Raw genomic sequence first — 16,425 nt, forward strand, 5'->3', positions numbered from 1 at the left:
CTTCATCTCAGCATGCTTCTGGCCAAATATCATCACCCTGGGCATTTTGGTTTTTCAGAAGAAGTTGTTTAAAGGTTTTTCAAGACAATTGACCCCTGTGACCTTGAATATAATTGAAGGTCATTCATTTGAACAAACTTGGTAGCCCTTCACCCAAGCATGCTACTGGCCAAATATCATCTCCCTGGGCAGTTTGGTTATTGAGAAGAAGATGTTTAAAAAAAATTAACATATTTGACCTCTGTGACCTTGAAAATAGGTGAAGGTCATTAATTTTAACAAACTTTGTAGCCCTACATCCAAGTTTGCTTCTTGCCAAATATAGACACCCTAGGCCTTTCGGTTATTAAGAAGAAGTCGTTTAAAGTAAAATATTGACGACGGACGCTGCGCCACGGCATAAGCTCACTTGGCACTTTGTGCCAGGTGAGCTAAAAATGAGTCATTCTTCTGGAATAAATTATTTATTTGAATAAAACAGTTTCATATATATATGAATAAATTTTAAATACAAATAACAGTTAAAAGGCTTGTAACAAATTAATGACATGATAAGGTAAAATAAAGTGAGCTTCTCAAACAATATTGAAGGTTGGTTATCATGTTGAGCTAAAGTTGGTGAATTGTCAAACTGACATGAACTTTACAGAGTGTCTTTGAACAATTTGAAAATTAAACCAATGATAGCCAAATTAAACAAGATAAATAACCAACCAACAGGAGTTGGGGAAATAACCTCAATCAGAACATTCATATTCCATCGGGTAGGCAATATTTTATACACTATTCCAGCTTCTGGCAGAGAAGACGTGTCACAATGTAACTTCATTTGAAGTATGACGTTCAACAGCATTTTCACGAATTTGAATTAAAATTATTTTGTGTATGATTGATCATTAAGATGAAATCTCAATCCTACAACAGTGACCTCTGACAACCCCCGACACGCAGTTGTGATCATGAACCTCACTTTGATGTAATAGTCCTAAAATGTTTTTTAGTTTCATTCAAATCATTTAAAATCTTTTACAAAATCAAGATCAGCTGAACTAGTAATTGCTCTTGTATGTTATGCACATAGAACATACATGTCATATCACTTTGAATAGATTCTAAGGCAGCAAAAACAGGTTTACAAGACAACACAAATACCCATTCTTTAAATTGTACATCACATTGGTCTAAAACTCTTAAATCATTAAATCTTAAATAATGTCTGCAAAATATTCAAATAAAGATTGTGCTACTTTTAAAACAAACCTGAGGAACACGCACAAATGGTACACACACAAAATACATGTGTTCACTCATCCATGCTCTTAAAATCATATTGCATTACATGTATTATCGTGCCTTCAGTGACAATTTTTTTTCATCAATACCCAGCAAATATCTGCCATTGATTGATATATCAAGCTATTTCCACATTTTTTTTACATTTGAATAGCTTTTCATGGTAACTCCCTACTAAAGTCAGACTCCCAGAGACACTTCAAAAACTGCATCGGCAAAGTATTGATACATTAAATATAATAATCAGGAAGTAAAAGGAAAAAAAGAAAACCTGTCAACTTTTTTTGCTTTCATCTTGAATTAATATCTGTCTCCCCATCTTTCATTAATTTAATCCAAATCCTAGACATTAAAAAGAATAATTAATCTTAAATGAGGACTTTGGCAAAGCTTGACTTTGTTTGGACTGATGATAAAGTAATCCACTTATTTCTTTGTACAGTATGTACTATAACAACTCCTCCTTTAACTTATTATTGAAAACATGGTATACAGTAGAACCTAGTATAGGACAAGCCTCCCCTAGAACCTAGGATAGGACAAGCCTTCCCTAGAACCTAGTATAGGACAATCCTCCCCCAGAACCTAGTATAGGACAAGCCTCCCCTAGAACCTAGTATAGGACACTCCTCCCCTAGAAACTAGGATAGGACACTCCTCCCCTAGAACCTAGAATAGACAAGCCTTCCCTAGAACCCAGTATAGGACAAGCCTCCCCTAGAACCTAGTATAGGCCAATCCTCCCCTAGAACCTAGAATAGGACACACCTCCCCTAGAACCTAGAATAGGACAAGCCTCCCCTAGAACCTAGTATAGGACAATCCTCCCCTAGAATCTAGTATAGGACACACCTCCCCTAGAACCTAGTATATGACAAGCCTCCCCTAGAACCTAGAATAGGACAAGCCTCCCCTAGAACCTAGTATAGGACAAGACTCCCCTAGAACCTAGTATAGGACAAGCCTCCCCTAGAACCTAGAATAGGACAATTCACCCCTAGAACCTAGGATAGGACACACCTCCCCTAGAACCTAGTATAGGACACTCCTCCCCTAGAAACTAGGATAGGACACTCCTCCCCTAGAACCTAGAATAGACAAGCCTTCCCTAGAACCTAGCATAGGACAATCCTCCCCCAGAACCTAGTATAGGACAAGCCTCCCCTAGAACCTAGAATAGGACACACCTCCCCTAGAACCTAGAATAGGACAAGCCTCCCCTAGAACCTAGTATAGGCCAATCCTCCCCTAGAACCTAGAATAGGACACACCTCCCCTAGAACCTAGAATAGGACAAGCCTCCCCTAGAACCTAGTATAGGACACTCCTCCCCTAGAACCTAGAATAGACAAGCCTTCCCTAGAACCTAGTATAGGACAATCCTCCCCTAGAACCTAGAATAGGACAAACCTCCCCTAGAACCTAGTATAGGACAAGCCTCCCCTAAAACCTAGTATAGGACAAGCCTCCCATAGAACCTAGTATAGGACAAGCCTCCCCTAGAACCTAGGATAGGACAATCCTTCCCTAGAACCTAGTATAGGACAATCCTCCCCTAGAATCTAGTATAGGACACACCTCCCCTAGAACCTAGTATATGACAAGCCTCCCCTAGAACCTAGAATAGGACAATTCACCCCTAGAACCTAGGATAGGACACACCTCCCCTAGAACCTAGTATAGGACAAGCCTCCCCTAAAACCTAGTATAGGACAAGCCTCCCATAGAACCTAGTATAGGACAAGCCTCCCCTAGAACCTAGTATAGGACAATCCTCCCCCAGAACCTAGTATAGGACAAGCCTCCCCTAGAACCTAGAATAGGACAATCCTCCCCTAGAACCTAGTATAGGACAAACCTCCCCTAGAACCTAGAATAGGACACACCTCCCCTAGAACCTAGAATAGGACAAGCCTCCCCTAGAACCTAGTATAGGCCAATCCTCCCCTAGAACCTAGAATAGGACACACCTCCCCTAGAACCTAGTATAGGACACTCCTCCCCTAGAACCTAGAATAGACAAGCCTTCCCTAGAACCCAGTATAGGACAAGCCTCCCCTAGAACCTAGTATAGGACAAGCCGCCCCTAGAACCTAGTATAGGACACACCTCCCCTAGAACCTAGTATAGGACAAGCCTCCACTAAAACCTAGTATAGGACAAGCCTCCCATAGAACCTAGTATAGGACAAGCCTCCCCTAGAACCTAGTATAGGCCAATCCTCCCCTAGAACCTAGAATAGGACACACCTCCCCTAGAACCTAGAATAGGACAAGCCTCCCCTAGAACCTAGTATAGGACACTCCTCCCCTAGAACCTAGAATAGACAAGCCTTCCCTAGAACCTAGTATAGGACAATCCTCCCCTAGAACCTAGTATAGGACACACCTCCCCTAGAACCTAGTATAGGACACTCCTCCCCTAGAACCTAGGATAGGACACTCCTCCCCTAGAACCTAGAATAGACAAGCCTTCCCTAGAACCTAGTATAGGACAAGCCTCCCCTAGAACCTAGTATAGGACAAGTCTCCCCTAGAACCTAGGATAGGACAAGGAGGGAGTCCATGAACGCTACTGTCATATGTTAACAACTCCACAATGAGAAACAGTCCAGTGAACATACAGATACACATTCTGGTTCACACATCCAATCCTCCACCAGGAAAGACTTCAGCAATGAAATTGTCCAAGGTTCACAGTCCAATGACCACACCCACAGAGAAACACAAGTCGGGAGACTAGATCAGTACAGTGAACACTCCTGAAGCTCAGACAGGAGAGATTGCGGTATACGAAGTTGAGTGAACAAGTCAGACGACCCCGTCAGGAGAGACTACACGACTTCTTGTTCTGACTGGTCTGCTGCTATAACAGAAAACAATCAATGATTGATCCTCACGCTGTCATCTTTAATGCCTGTCGGACAAAAAACAGAACACAAATATGTAACAGTAAATAGTATACTGGAAAACCTCATTTAACTGCCATCATAAGTGCAGCAAACATTGTGGCATAATAAAGAGGCTTGACAATACATTTAGATAGTGATACTCGTTAATACGTCATGTTACAGGTAATCCTAACGAAAGCAGCAACGCGCATTATACACAGGTTTCACTGATACATGCAAATAAAAAATTGAATTACATTTTATTTTCAACAATATCGGGAGGTTCTATAGTGCACAATGAGTCACGTCAGTATTGTGAGGATTTATCTCGCACCCTTATATGGTCCATTACACAGTCCCATTTTTGCGAAAGAAAAAACGCCCTTTTATCTTTAAAAGATAAAACAATGCAATATACATCCCAGTTTATAAGTTGAATGCCACTCTAACTTTATTGCAGATGACAATAAAACAGGGACGCTCAGACACCTACCCTTCTGCGTTGTTCTTGATTTGCTTCCTCTTGGCTGGCAGCAATGGCCTGGGCCAGTAAAAGGTCATCCTGCTCCTGCTGGGTCAACCTAAGGGCAAAGGTCAACAGATCAATTAAAAACAAGATGATTCTTTCAACAATGGCGGTCATAGAAAAATAAGCTATATATAGTATATATTGTGTTTTGTTTTATTTATATTTTTACCGTCACATGGACATTTAAAACTATTTATCGCTAGTATATATTGTATAGTAGTGTTTGTTAGGTTAAACTATACACTTTATTTGTATACTAGGAGGTACTTACGGTTTGTTTGAGGTATTAGTGTTGTGAGGTGCGGGTGTTTCTGCCATGGACATCTGAATAGCTCTCGCCAAGGCTTCTTCCTCCGTCTATAAAACATAATATATTCCAGTCATTATAGCCGAATCTCCCACAGCAGCACTTCAGCAGAGTTGTCGATAACAATTTAACTACTTCATCAAAACCACACAATAATGAGACACTAGTATCATTTGGAGTCATCTACCATTGTTTTCCTTCAATTTTTGATATGTGAAAGACACCAACTGAATTTGAACACCGACTTATAGAAAATTATTTGGTCATAAATAGGGCCTCCACATACACAGAGTATACCTCTGTTAAACAATATTTCTCAAAGACATGTCTATATAAGAACTTACCATACCCCCCTGTACAGCACGACTGCCTCCCTGTCCAATCTGTCTCTCTCGTCTCTCTCTAAGAAATAGATAGATCACAAGGAATATTATATTGTTGACCTAGAGATTTAATTCCAACAGAAAAACAAGATTATTTCAGAAGCAATAGAATCTTTTTTTTAATTTTTGTTATTGTTGTTGTGAAATTCATAATCCCAGACATAGAACAGTATCCTTGTGTAGGTTATTCATATTTTTCTCATACTCAATTTCACAAATTTCATGAACCTAGAAATTGAAATTGGCTGTTATTATTTTTTACCTGTCAAGGTCTCGACCAAAGTTGTGCTGTGTGAGTGTGGACTGTTGTGGTTTGGCCTTTGAAGACCCTGTAGCAGATGGTCTAGTAGGCTGTGTTTGGTTTCTAAATACAGCTGCAGCTCTGAGGATACGAGTTATAAAATTATTTATCGTCACAAATATATCTATTCACAATCAATAGTCTTAAAATATCCTCCAAACCTAATTGTCACAAATATTATGTCTGTTTGAAGGTCTCAGTTTTTAGATTACACTGAATACATTATCCTTCACACCTTCCATGGGTAATGCAGAGGTACTCTTTAATTCAAAATATCTTCACAATTTAAAGATAATGGCATGGCCAAGATTTTATATCAAAATAACCAGAAGTTCAATATGACTATTGTCTTTCCAGGTGGAGAAGAAACATACTAATAAATACACTGATTGTTATCTCGCCACAAATAACACTTGTATATTGCTCACTGATTGTTATCACGCCACAAATAACACTTGTATATTCCTCACTGATCGTTATCACGCCACAAATAACACTTGTATATTGCTCACTGATTGTTATCACGCCACAAATAACACTTGTATATTGCTCACTGATCGTTATCACGCCACAAATAACACTTGTATATTGCTCACTGACTGTTATCACACCACAAATAACACTTGTATATTGCTCACTGATCGTTATCACACCACAAATAATAACACTTGTATATTTCACAGATATACACATGGTTTTTTTCTCTTTTCAATATAAACTAACGTACAAACATTTGCTTAAGATTTGAAATTAATTTCCACTTTTGCTCTTATGAATAAATCACTTTTAATGTATTTCCTGGGAGAAACACTCCAACCTACCCTGTTTTAGACACTCCTCTGCCTGAATTCTCAAAGCCTTTACAGTCATGGTCCATTTCATTACGATGTTTTAAACAAAAGTTCTTCCGACATTTATCACAGGTAACTGGAATCAGCTAAAACAAACGATACCAAAGACATTTATAAAGGCGTTTATTATTCACAGACAGAATTTACATCTAACAGGTATTAATATGGAAACAAGGAATCGTATTTGTAAGGGATATAACAGGCAAATAGTTATACATATAAAGATCTTTTTTTGTTCGTTATAAAAATTGATAAATATACTGGTACTCATAAATAGATCAATATACTCACTTCCTTGTGTTTACAGCCTTTGTGTGAACATCTATTTGTATAAATCTGAAAAATTCAAAGAATAAGATTTAGTGTGATAAAGAAATTATGAAAAATGGTTACATCTTATTATATTTTTACTACATTACATTTTACACAATTATTTACTGTGTTACATTTTCCACCAGTATTATAGTTTGAAATGTAACCTTAACTCATTCACCTCTGAAGACACATTTGAACTCTTCCAATTCAAAGGTTGGAATAGTTCATTATCAAATGTCAGGGGTGACCAAGTTAAAATTAGATGTCAAATTATTTAGTTGTAAGTAAAAGTCAATGACAGTGTTTGACAGTTGCCTTGGTACCGACCTTGCGGCGTTTCCTGGCTGGGTCCGACTGACAATCGTTATCAATGTGTTGTCCTACCACGACGTCCGGCATCTCGTCTTTCTTTATGGGTATAGGCTGGTTACACAGGGGACACACTGGTACCTGATTATCCTACAAACACACATACTCTTTAACATTCAAATTTTGTTTAAAAATACATGTATCCCAATTTCATTTTTTCTTACTTTTTGACAACTGAACATGGTAAAAACAAAAGTGATTGCAGATTTTTATTTATGAGTACCAGACAACTTGAGCCAAGAATAAAGGAATTTCCTTATTGTGTCAAAACTGCAACTAACTTAATGGAGAATTTGTCAATACTGTGAATAGCTTATATTTGAGGGATATTTATATTTAAATATCTAAGAGGATGGCATTATATTAGTATATAGATCTGCATGACAAATTGGAACTAAACACAGCCTTTGATAATGACAATGAAGCACAATCGATGTTTTACATCGAGTTTTGGCCAAAATTATTACATCTGATCAAAGAACAGAAATTAACGAGATAAGTATTGTACTTAATATATATACAGTTTATATACCTGGGTAGTACTGACATTGTTGAGTGAAAAGACTAAGAATCAATATAATCTAAATGAATTCTACATTGACAAATAAATATTTATAGATTGCAGACAAGCACTGATTATGACATATCGCCAAGAAACCAAATGAATTCTCTTGACTTGGTATTTAAGACAAGAAAATGTCTATTTTAATAAGGCTTCCTTCACTAGTACTGAGCTCCATCAATGAGCAACACAAATTTATACAATACTCACCTTTTTATAAGATTCTGTACACTGATGACAATTGTACGTAATGTGGTCTCCACTGAAAATGGAAAAGTTAATAAATATACACTAGTTTTCTACTGTTTTATAGTAGCAGTCTGCCACTATATCTTATACAATGCACTGCCATGTATGACTGGCAATGTGCTACCAGAGAGGTATACTGTATATTACACGTTTCTTGTGCTATATGCATACTCATGAACAGACTTAGAATGTTAATTATAACAAGAGGCCCAAGGGGCCTGCATCGCTCACCTGGTATAAAACTCACACTTGTAACCTTAAAAGTGATCTAAAATAAAGCTACAGGCAAAATATCAGTATTTATGATTGAAATTCATTCAAAAGACCCTGTTATTTTTTTTTTGAACATTTCACCCCTGTGATTGAAAGTCGAACAAAGTCATTATGTTGAACACATTGTATAGCCTTTCATCTCAGGATGCAACTTGCAAAGTATAAACATCCTGCGACCCATGGTTATTCAGAAGCGGTTGTTTAAAGATTTTAAACAAATTTGAGCCCTGTGACCTTGAATATAAGTAAAAGTCATTCACTTTAACAAAGTAGTCCTTGATCCCAGCATATGCTACTGACTAAATATCAACATCCTGAGCCTTTTGGTTATTCAGAACAAGTTGTTGAAATATTTTGAACATATTTGCTCCTTGTGACCTTGAATATGATTCAAGGTCATACATTTATACAAACTTGGTAGCCCTTGATCCTAGTATGCTACTGACTAAATATCATCACCCTGGGCATTTTGGTTATTCAGAAGAAGTTGTTTAAAGTTTTAAACATATTTGACCCCTGTGACCTTGAATATGGGTGAAGGTCATTTATTTGAACAAACTTTGTAGCCCTTCATCTCAGCTTGCTACTGGCCAAATATCATCACCCAGGGCATTTTGGTTATTGAGAAGAAGTTGTTTAAAGTTTTTAACATATTTGACCCCTGTGACCTTGAATATGGGTGAAGGTCATTCATTTGAACAAACTTTGTAGCACTTCATCTCAGCATGCTACTGGCCAAATATCATCACCCTGAGCATTTTGGTTATTCAGAAGAAGTTGTTTAAAGGTTTTTTAATACAATTGACCCCTGTGACCTTGAATATAATTGAAGGTCATTCATTTGAACAAACTTGGTAGCCCTTCACCCAAGCATGCTACTGGCCAAATATCAACTCCCTGGGCATTTTGGTTATTGAGAAGAAGATGTTTAAAGTTTTTGACATATTTGACCCCTGTGACCTTGAAAATAGGTGAAGGTCATTAATTTGAACAAACTTTGTAGCCCTTCATCCAAGTTTGCTGCCGGCCAAATATCGACACCCTAGGCCTTTCGGTTATTAAGAAGAAGTCGTTTAAAGTAAAATATTGACACCGGACGACGGACGGACGGACGGACGGACGACGGACGCCGCGCCACGGCATAAGCTCAATTGGCACTTCGTGCCAGGTGAGCTAAAAAGCATCTCAGTGGATCTATTTTGAATTAGAAACCCATGGCCACTGTTTCTGGATTCATGTACTATATATATCTGCGATGCTCTGCCCTCACTTATGGTTTAATTAAATTGTGCTGTATTCTGGTACGGTTGATTGACATTATGTCACACATAGGAAGGTCACGTCACCTCATTTAGTTACCAATGGCAATAACAACATAACAGTGTGACAATCTCACTAAAAAAGGTGATATAAGAATTAACCAATGTTAACACGAGCCCTTATATTATCCATCCTATATTTTCCATCATGGCCACCATTTGTGTGACGAGCTGATCATGAATGTATACAAAGTAAGGAAACAATACTTACCAAAAGATTTGTGAACATGCATCACATTTCATTGGCAGAAAATCTGGAAGAAATAGGTTTGAAAATTAAGACAAACTACAAATGCTAGTGGCTAGCACGCTCACACCAACCCGTATGGCAAGATTTTTTTTTTATATTGATGTTATCCAATTCAGAATGGGGACCATTATCAGCCCGAAAAAGTCCACAGAAAATCAAGATGCCCAGAGGGCCTGTATCGCTCACCATTTCTTTTGTTACATGAAACTGACATATAGGTAACTTCAGACCAAATTTGGTAACTAGAACACAAGACATTTTAATATCTCTTAAACGCTTCTTAAGATATTGTGGTAATTTTAATTTTAAAGCTTTTAACCCACATTGACCTTTGACTCCGGCTAGCACTTAAAGTTGACATTTGACCTCATTACTGTAATAAAGAAAATGATTCACAGCTGGTCTACACAACATACCCAAGTATCATGACTCTAGACCAAATGCTTCTTAGGATAGTTTGAATTTTTTAACATATTTGACCATGTGACCTTGAAAATAGGTCAGTCATTATAATGAGGAAACTTTATAGCACTCCATCCCTGGTACCTACTGGCTAAATATCATGAACCTGGGCCTTATGGAACTTGAGAAGAAGACTGTTAAAGCTTTTAACCCATGTTCGACATTTGACCCCCGACTAGCACTTTAAGTTGACCTTTGACCTCATTACTGTAATTGAGGAAAATATGCACACTGCTGGTCTACAAAACATACCCCAGTATCATGACTCTAATCCAAATGGTTCTTAGGATATTTTTGTTTGAGGTTTTTAACATATTTGACACATGTGACCTTGAAACTAGGTCAAGGTCATTTTAATGAGGAAACTTTATAGCACTCCATCCCATCAAATATCATGACTCTAGGTCCTACAGTTCTTCAGAAGATGTTCAAAAGAAAAAGTTGACGACGGACGCCGCAGTACGGCATAAGCTCACGTGGCCCTTTGGGCCAGGTGATCTTAATAATGGGATGTTTCTGAACTTCCCAAATGTCTTTTTAAATCATTAAAGAGAATTTCTGCAATTTGATTAATTTACAACCTGACACTTCGATGTATGACATAGACATAACTTCAAATAAAAAATAAAACACAATTAGACTTTTTCATACAGTATACTATACATCTTTAAGAGAAGAATCCTAGATTTTTGGGACCAAAAAAATTAGGATGTTTTGATTACGTTACCTTTTCGATTTTGTTCAGACATTTCAGACATTTCAGACAGTTCATTGTACTGAAGAATTTTAAAAATAACAACACCGAAGTGTCAGGTTGTAAATTAATCAAATTGCAGAAATTCTCTTTAATGATTTAAAAAGACTTTTTGGAAGTTCAGAAACATCTCATTTTTCAAAAGATCATATGAAGACTATAGCCAAGGGAGACAGTGATGAAAAGACACCATGACACGACAGAATAGAAAAGACACCATGACACGACAGAATAGAAAAGACACCATGACACGACAGAATAGAAAAGATTAAGGTGCTGCAATTGGTACACTTGTATTATTGTCCCAAACAGATCTATGTCTACTCCAACAGTGTTAGAGGTTTACACGGCGAGATACTTTTGACAGGCGCCACAGTCGGCAAAATCATATCCGATAGAAAAAAGTCCGACCAGCGGCCTCTTATGTTTTAGGAGTAATCTATGACATAAGAAAATTAAAGGGACAAGAAGCTGATACTGGTGCATTTTGTACCATCGACAATTTGAGGCATTTAGGGCCAAACAACACTGTAAAAATAGACATTCACTAATTGGATTACATCAAACTAGAAATGAAAAGGTTAAAATGTGTTAAGATGTCAATATTCACCGATAGCAAGCGAATAAATAAACGTTTGCTAGACGGTACATTTAATCTGTCACCACGATTTGTTTGCCCCCAAACTCCAATGGGAAACTTCCGTTTGGTACGGCTAACTAAGACTTACCGAGTTGTTTACAAGACTTGTTGGAACAATGAGTTCCTAAATGTGGCAATTCCATCTTGGCGAAAATATATCAAAGCTAGAATAACCTTACTTCTTCTTTCCACCTCCTAGACTGCGGTGACAGAGCAAAACTTCTCTTATAAACACGGATATTTCGTCACTTCCGTTACAACCTCCTTTTGAAATAATAAGGACCATTTCAAAATAGAGCATTATATTTTTCTCGTTGAAAGAGAAAATAAAAATAAAACAATTGGCTAAGTCAATTTTCGAGTTAATATAGTTAATATAACATACGCTTTACGTTACAAAATAACAATTTTCGAGTGCACTACCTGTTATAGAGATAATAGTTTTATTTGCCGATATGTGCCCCAATATTCCGGAACTTTCCTGAAACGTCTAATATATTAGTCAGATAGGGGAGGTAGCCAGGTCAGTAACTGGAATAATAGGGGGCACACATTTCATAATGTATGACGTATTATCTCGTGTTGACGTCACTTTACTCTGAATAGTGTTCTCGTACCCAAATTATTCCCCATTCGTAAAAAGCGACGTATTTCCTACCGTATTCTTTCCTACCACCTTGCCAATTTTACAATCAACCTGGCAGTCGAGTAGACTATCCAATAGAAATTTATGAAGTTTATTGTTTTCCTTTTCAATAGCAATAATCAATGATAATGATAATAGAAAGAAAGAAAGAACGAAAAACTTATTTTGTGCACATCATGGATTGTGAGATTAAAGCGGCTGTGCCAATCTCTTGAATGATAATCTAAACAAAATTCATGAATGGTCAAAAACATGGCTTGTCGATTAATCAATCCTCGTATGACAGTGTCAATGACAGTAAGTAGAAAAAATGACAAACCACTTCATCCCCCTTTGTCTATGAACAACAAACCACCAACAGCGGTAATTAACATGCCACAAACACATTGGTGTCTTTATTTCGTCTAATGGAGGGTGGACTGATCATGTTCAGTATATAATTAACAAAGCTTCAAAATAACAGGCCTTTTAAGAAAACTGAAATTTTTCATTAACAGAAAAACGCTTCAAACTATTTATTTTACTTTTATTCGACCTTTGTTATAATATGGTGACGTGATATGGGGCAATATAACGATAGGCCAAAGCCAACTGTTAGAAAATATTCAACTCGAAGCAGCCAGGATTGTAACTGGAGCCACTTAACTAACTAGTCATGAGAGATTGTATTTAGAAACCGGTTGGGACCCTCTTATTGAAAGAAAACGAAAACACAAAATAACACAACTTCATAAGATTGTTCATGGTCAGTGTCCCTCCTATTTAACTAACATACTCCCCGCTCGTCATTCTGTCATTCATTCTCACGATACTAGAAACGCGAATAAATTCTGTCAAATAAGATGTCGTACTAAACTCTATAAAGATTCTGTTTTACCTTCCTCTGTTGGCTTATGGAATGCTCTTCCGGACGACGTTAAGCATAACCCTTCACTCACTAACCTTAAGAAGTCCGTGAATGTCATCTATCACACTAATCTTGTTCCATCCTATTACTATGGCAAGCCAACTTAACATTTATTCAAGGAGCAATGTCGATCCTGTATTTCAAAAAAAATATAAGATATCTTATATCGTATATAAGATATCTCATTTAATTTTCTATATATGATATCTTATATAATATATAAATTATCTCATATAGCTATATAAGATATCTTATGTAATTAAAGTCTCGTTACTAAATAAGATATCTTATATAGGAACGAGATTTTAACAAAATGTCGAAAATGAAGTCTCCCCGTCCGGAATATCTCGAGGATCTACGTAGGGACAGTAGGCTTGTTGTAACAACACGTGTTCCTGTCGCCGCCATTATGTCTGAGCCCACTTCAAGAGTGCTGGAAATGGCAGCCTCTGCTTTGGCCGCTATAAGAGAGACAAGGCGAGCTAGGCCAAGGGAAAATACAGCATCCGTACCATCCCTCTCCGCCATTGCGCCCAATGCAATCCTGAATGTGCTCCGAATGATTCTCGAGGGAGAAATTAGTTTCTGGTTTTTAATGCCACGAAATCTCATTCTATATCAGATATCTTATATAGCAACGAGATTTCAATTATATGAGATATCTTATATATTATATGAGATATCTTATATGCGATATAAGATATCTCATATAGCTATATAAGATATCTCATATCCTATATAAGATATCATATATACTATATAAGATATCTTATATCCTATATGAGATATCTCATATAGAAATTAAATGAGATATCTCATATAGCTATATAAGATATCTTATATAATTGAAATCTCGTTGCTATATAAGATATCTGATATAGAATGAGATTTCGTGGCATTAAAAACCAGAAACTAATTTCTCCCTCGAGAATCATTCGGAGCACATTCAGGATTGCATTGGGCGCAATGGCGGAGAAGGATGGTACGGATGCTGTATTTTAGGACTGAGGTCACAATTAAATGCTTCCGGGTTCAGTACCCGGGTTCAGTACCCACGAATGAAGTCCCTTAGAAATATAGGTACTTTAGTAAAAACTATACTATGCCTCTTAGAACTTGGTGTTTGTGTAAAAGTTTGGTGTTAAAATACTGTGGAGATATCAATCTAACAATTTCTGTGTCAAATTTTTATATTGTGCATTAATTTTTTGTGCAGGGTGCTGTGTGAAAAGTCCTGTGTTTACCTCTACCCCTGACCCGGAAGTTTATTTTTGACATTGGTGACACCTGCAGACGATTATCTCAAGAAAAAGGCCAACATGCTATGTTGAAATTTTGATATTTTACTCCCAAGATGTTGCTCTTGACCAGGTTAGATGGAAAGTTGGCTATCGGATATTGGGAATTTGTTATGAAATTAAATGTTACAATGAAACATATAGTAAAATTAATTGTGGTCTTAGTCCTATATGACTGGTCTAAAAATGCATGTTTTTATTTCTCAGATCCGTATTTTTTGACCGATTTCGATAAAATTTGGCATGATTATTCTATACTGCATCCTTGATTTTTTGAATCAAATAGTTTTTATAAAAAAGTTAAATTTGATTAAAAATTAAAGTTTAAATTCATTTTAATTTTAATTTTTTAATTATTTTTTTAATGGCAGAGTGTTTAAATATAGACACTTAAATTTGCATATTATGTGGTTTTATGTATTCCTACACCTGATTTTTAAAAGTAAAAATGGAGGAATTCTTTGAATTGTATCAATACAGAATATTAGAAAATTCAGTTATCAGTGCAGAAAATGGAACATGTAGAATCTGGCAGGGACCATTAACAAAGAATGGAAAATATGGACTGATTAGTTTCCGAGATCCCAGGGATTTGAAATGGAAAAAAAANGCCTACTGTCCCTACGTAGATCCTCGAGATATTCCGGACGGGGAGACTTCATTTTCGACATTTTGTTAAAATCTCGTTCCTATATAAGATATCTTATTTAGTAACGAGACTTTAATTATATAAGATATCTTATATAGCTATCTTATATATTATATAAGATATCTTATATAGAAAATTAAATGAGATATCTTATATACGATATAAGATATCTTATATATCATATAAGATATCTTATATAGCATCTCATTTAATTTCTATATAAGATATCTCATATAGTATATATGATATCTCATATACTATATAAGATATCTCATATACTATATGAGATATCTTATATACGATATAAGATATCTTATATAGTATATAAGATATCTCATATGCTATATAAGATATCTTATATAATTCGGTGAAATACAGGATCGACATTGCTCCTTGAATAAATGTTAAGTTGGCTTGCCATATATTACTATTACTGCAAAAGTAGATTTGGCCAAATTCACCACGATCGACTGAGGATGAACTGTAGTTCCCTTAAAAATCACTTATTTTTACGTAACTTTAGTTGAAAGTCCCATGTGTTCTTGTAACCGTTCTGCTGAAACTACTGAACACTTTCTCCTCTTTTGTCCTAACTTCGAACAATTAAGATGACAATGTTTTAGAAATCTACCTCCTGGGAATAATTTAAATCTGCTGCTGTATGGAAATCCTGATATGCCAGATCAATATAACTTACATATTTTTGACTCTGTCCAACAATTTATCTGTAAGTCGAAACGAATTTAGTGAAAGATTTATTTATTTTATTTCATTTTTTATCTAATTATTGCGTTTGTTTAAACAATGTACATTCACTTTGAAACCTATGTTGTTCGACAACTCTTGTGACACGTCAGTATGATATTTAGACTTAATGAGTATTGTTGATACTGAAATTAATATAGACTACAACACTCTTGTATTTTACAGGATATCAGTATACTTTTTGATTGGAATCAACGTAAGGCAATTTATATGTAATTTAGAGATTTCCAATGTATTTAATGCTTCCTCATATAGAGCTCATCATGGTTAACTTTTCGTGAATCACATTCCAACCAGATTCAACCAAGTAATGCAGTTCTTCTCGTTATTCTCTTCGTAACCACTTTCTTACATTTACTGATGCACCCTTCCGCCCTCCCCTCCCTGATTTCTTCTTCTTCTCTTTGTCTGTT

General features: G+C 36.3%; 1 protein-coding gene across 3 annotated transcripts; it reads right to left on the reverse strand.

Moving 5' to 3' along the window:
• Nucleotides 1–454: 454 nt before the first annotated feature.
• Nucleotides 455–11,996, reverse strand: LOC110461840 (AN1-type zinc finger protein 2A-like). 3 transcript variants are annotated; one of them, XR_002464183.1, is made up of 12 exons: nt 11,836–11,996; nt 9,853–9,895; nt 8,011–8,062; nt 7,197–7,328; nt 6,846–6,890; nt 6,525–6,640; nt 5,665–5,784; nt 5,364–5,421; nt 4,984–5,069; nt 4,677–4,764; nt 2,437–4,155; nt 455–2,269 (listed from the first exon to the last, which is right to left on the reverse strand). XR_002464183.1 is itself a non-coding variant. In XM_021515537.1 (11 exons), the coding sequence occupies exons 1-11, from the start codon at nt 11,888–11,890 to the stop codon at nt 4,189–4,191; spliced, it is 816 nt and encodes a 271-aa protein (XP_021371212.1). In that variant the 5' UTR covers nt 11,891–11,996; the 3' UTR covers nt 4,133–4,188. The 3 variants fall into 3 exon arrangements, 1 of the variants encoding a protein (XP_021371212.1); XR_002464182.1 differs by having other exon boundaries at nt 2,437–4,158; XM_021515537.1 differs by lacking the exon at nt 455–2,269 and having other exon boundaries at nt 4,133–4,209.
• Nucleotides 11,997–16,425: the final 4,429 nt, after the last annotated feature.

The sequence above is a fragment of the Mizuhopecten yessoensis genome, unplaced genomic scaffold (genome assembly GCF_002113885.1).
Source record: "Mizuhopecten yessoensis strain PY_sf001 unplaced genomic scaffold, ASM211388v2 scaffold10687, whole genome shotgun sequence".
In the NCBI taxonomy this organism is placed as follows: Eukaryota; Metazoa; Mollusca; class Bivalvia; order Pectinida; family Pectinidae; genus Mizuhopecten; species Mizuhopecten yessoensis.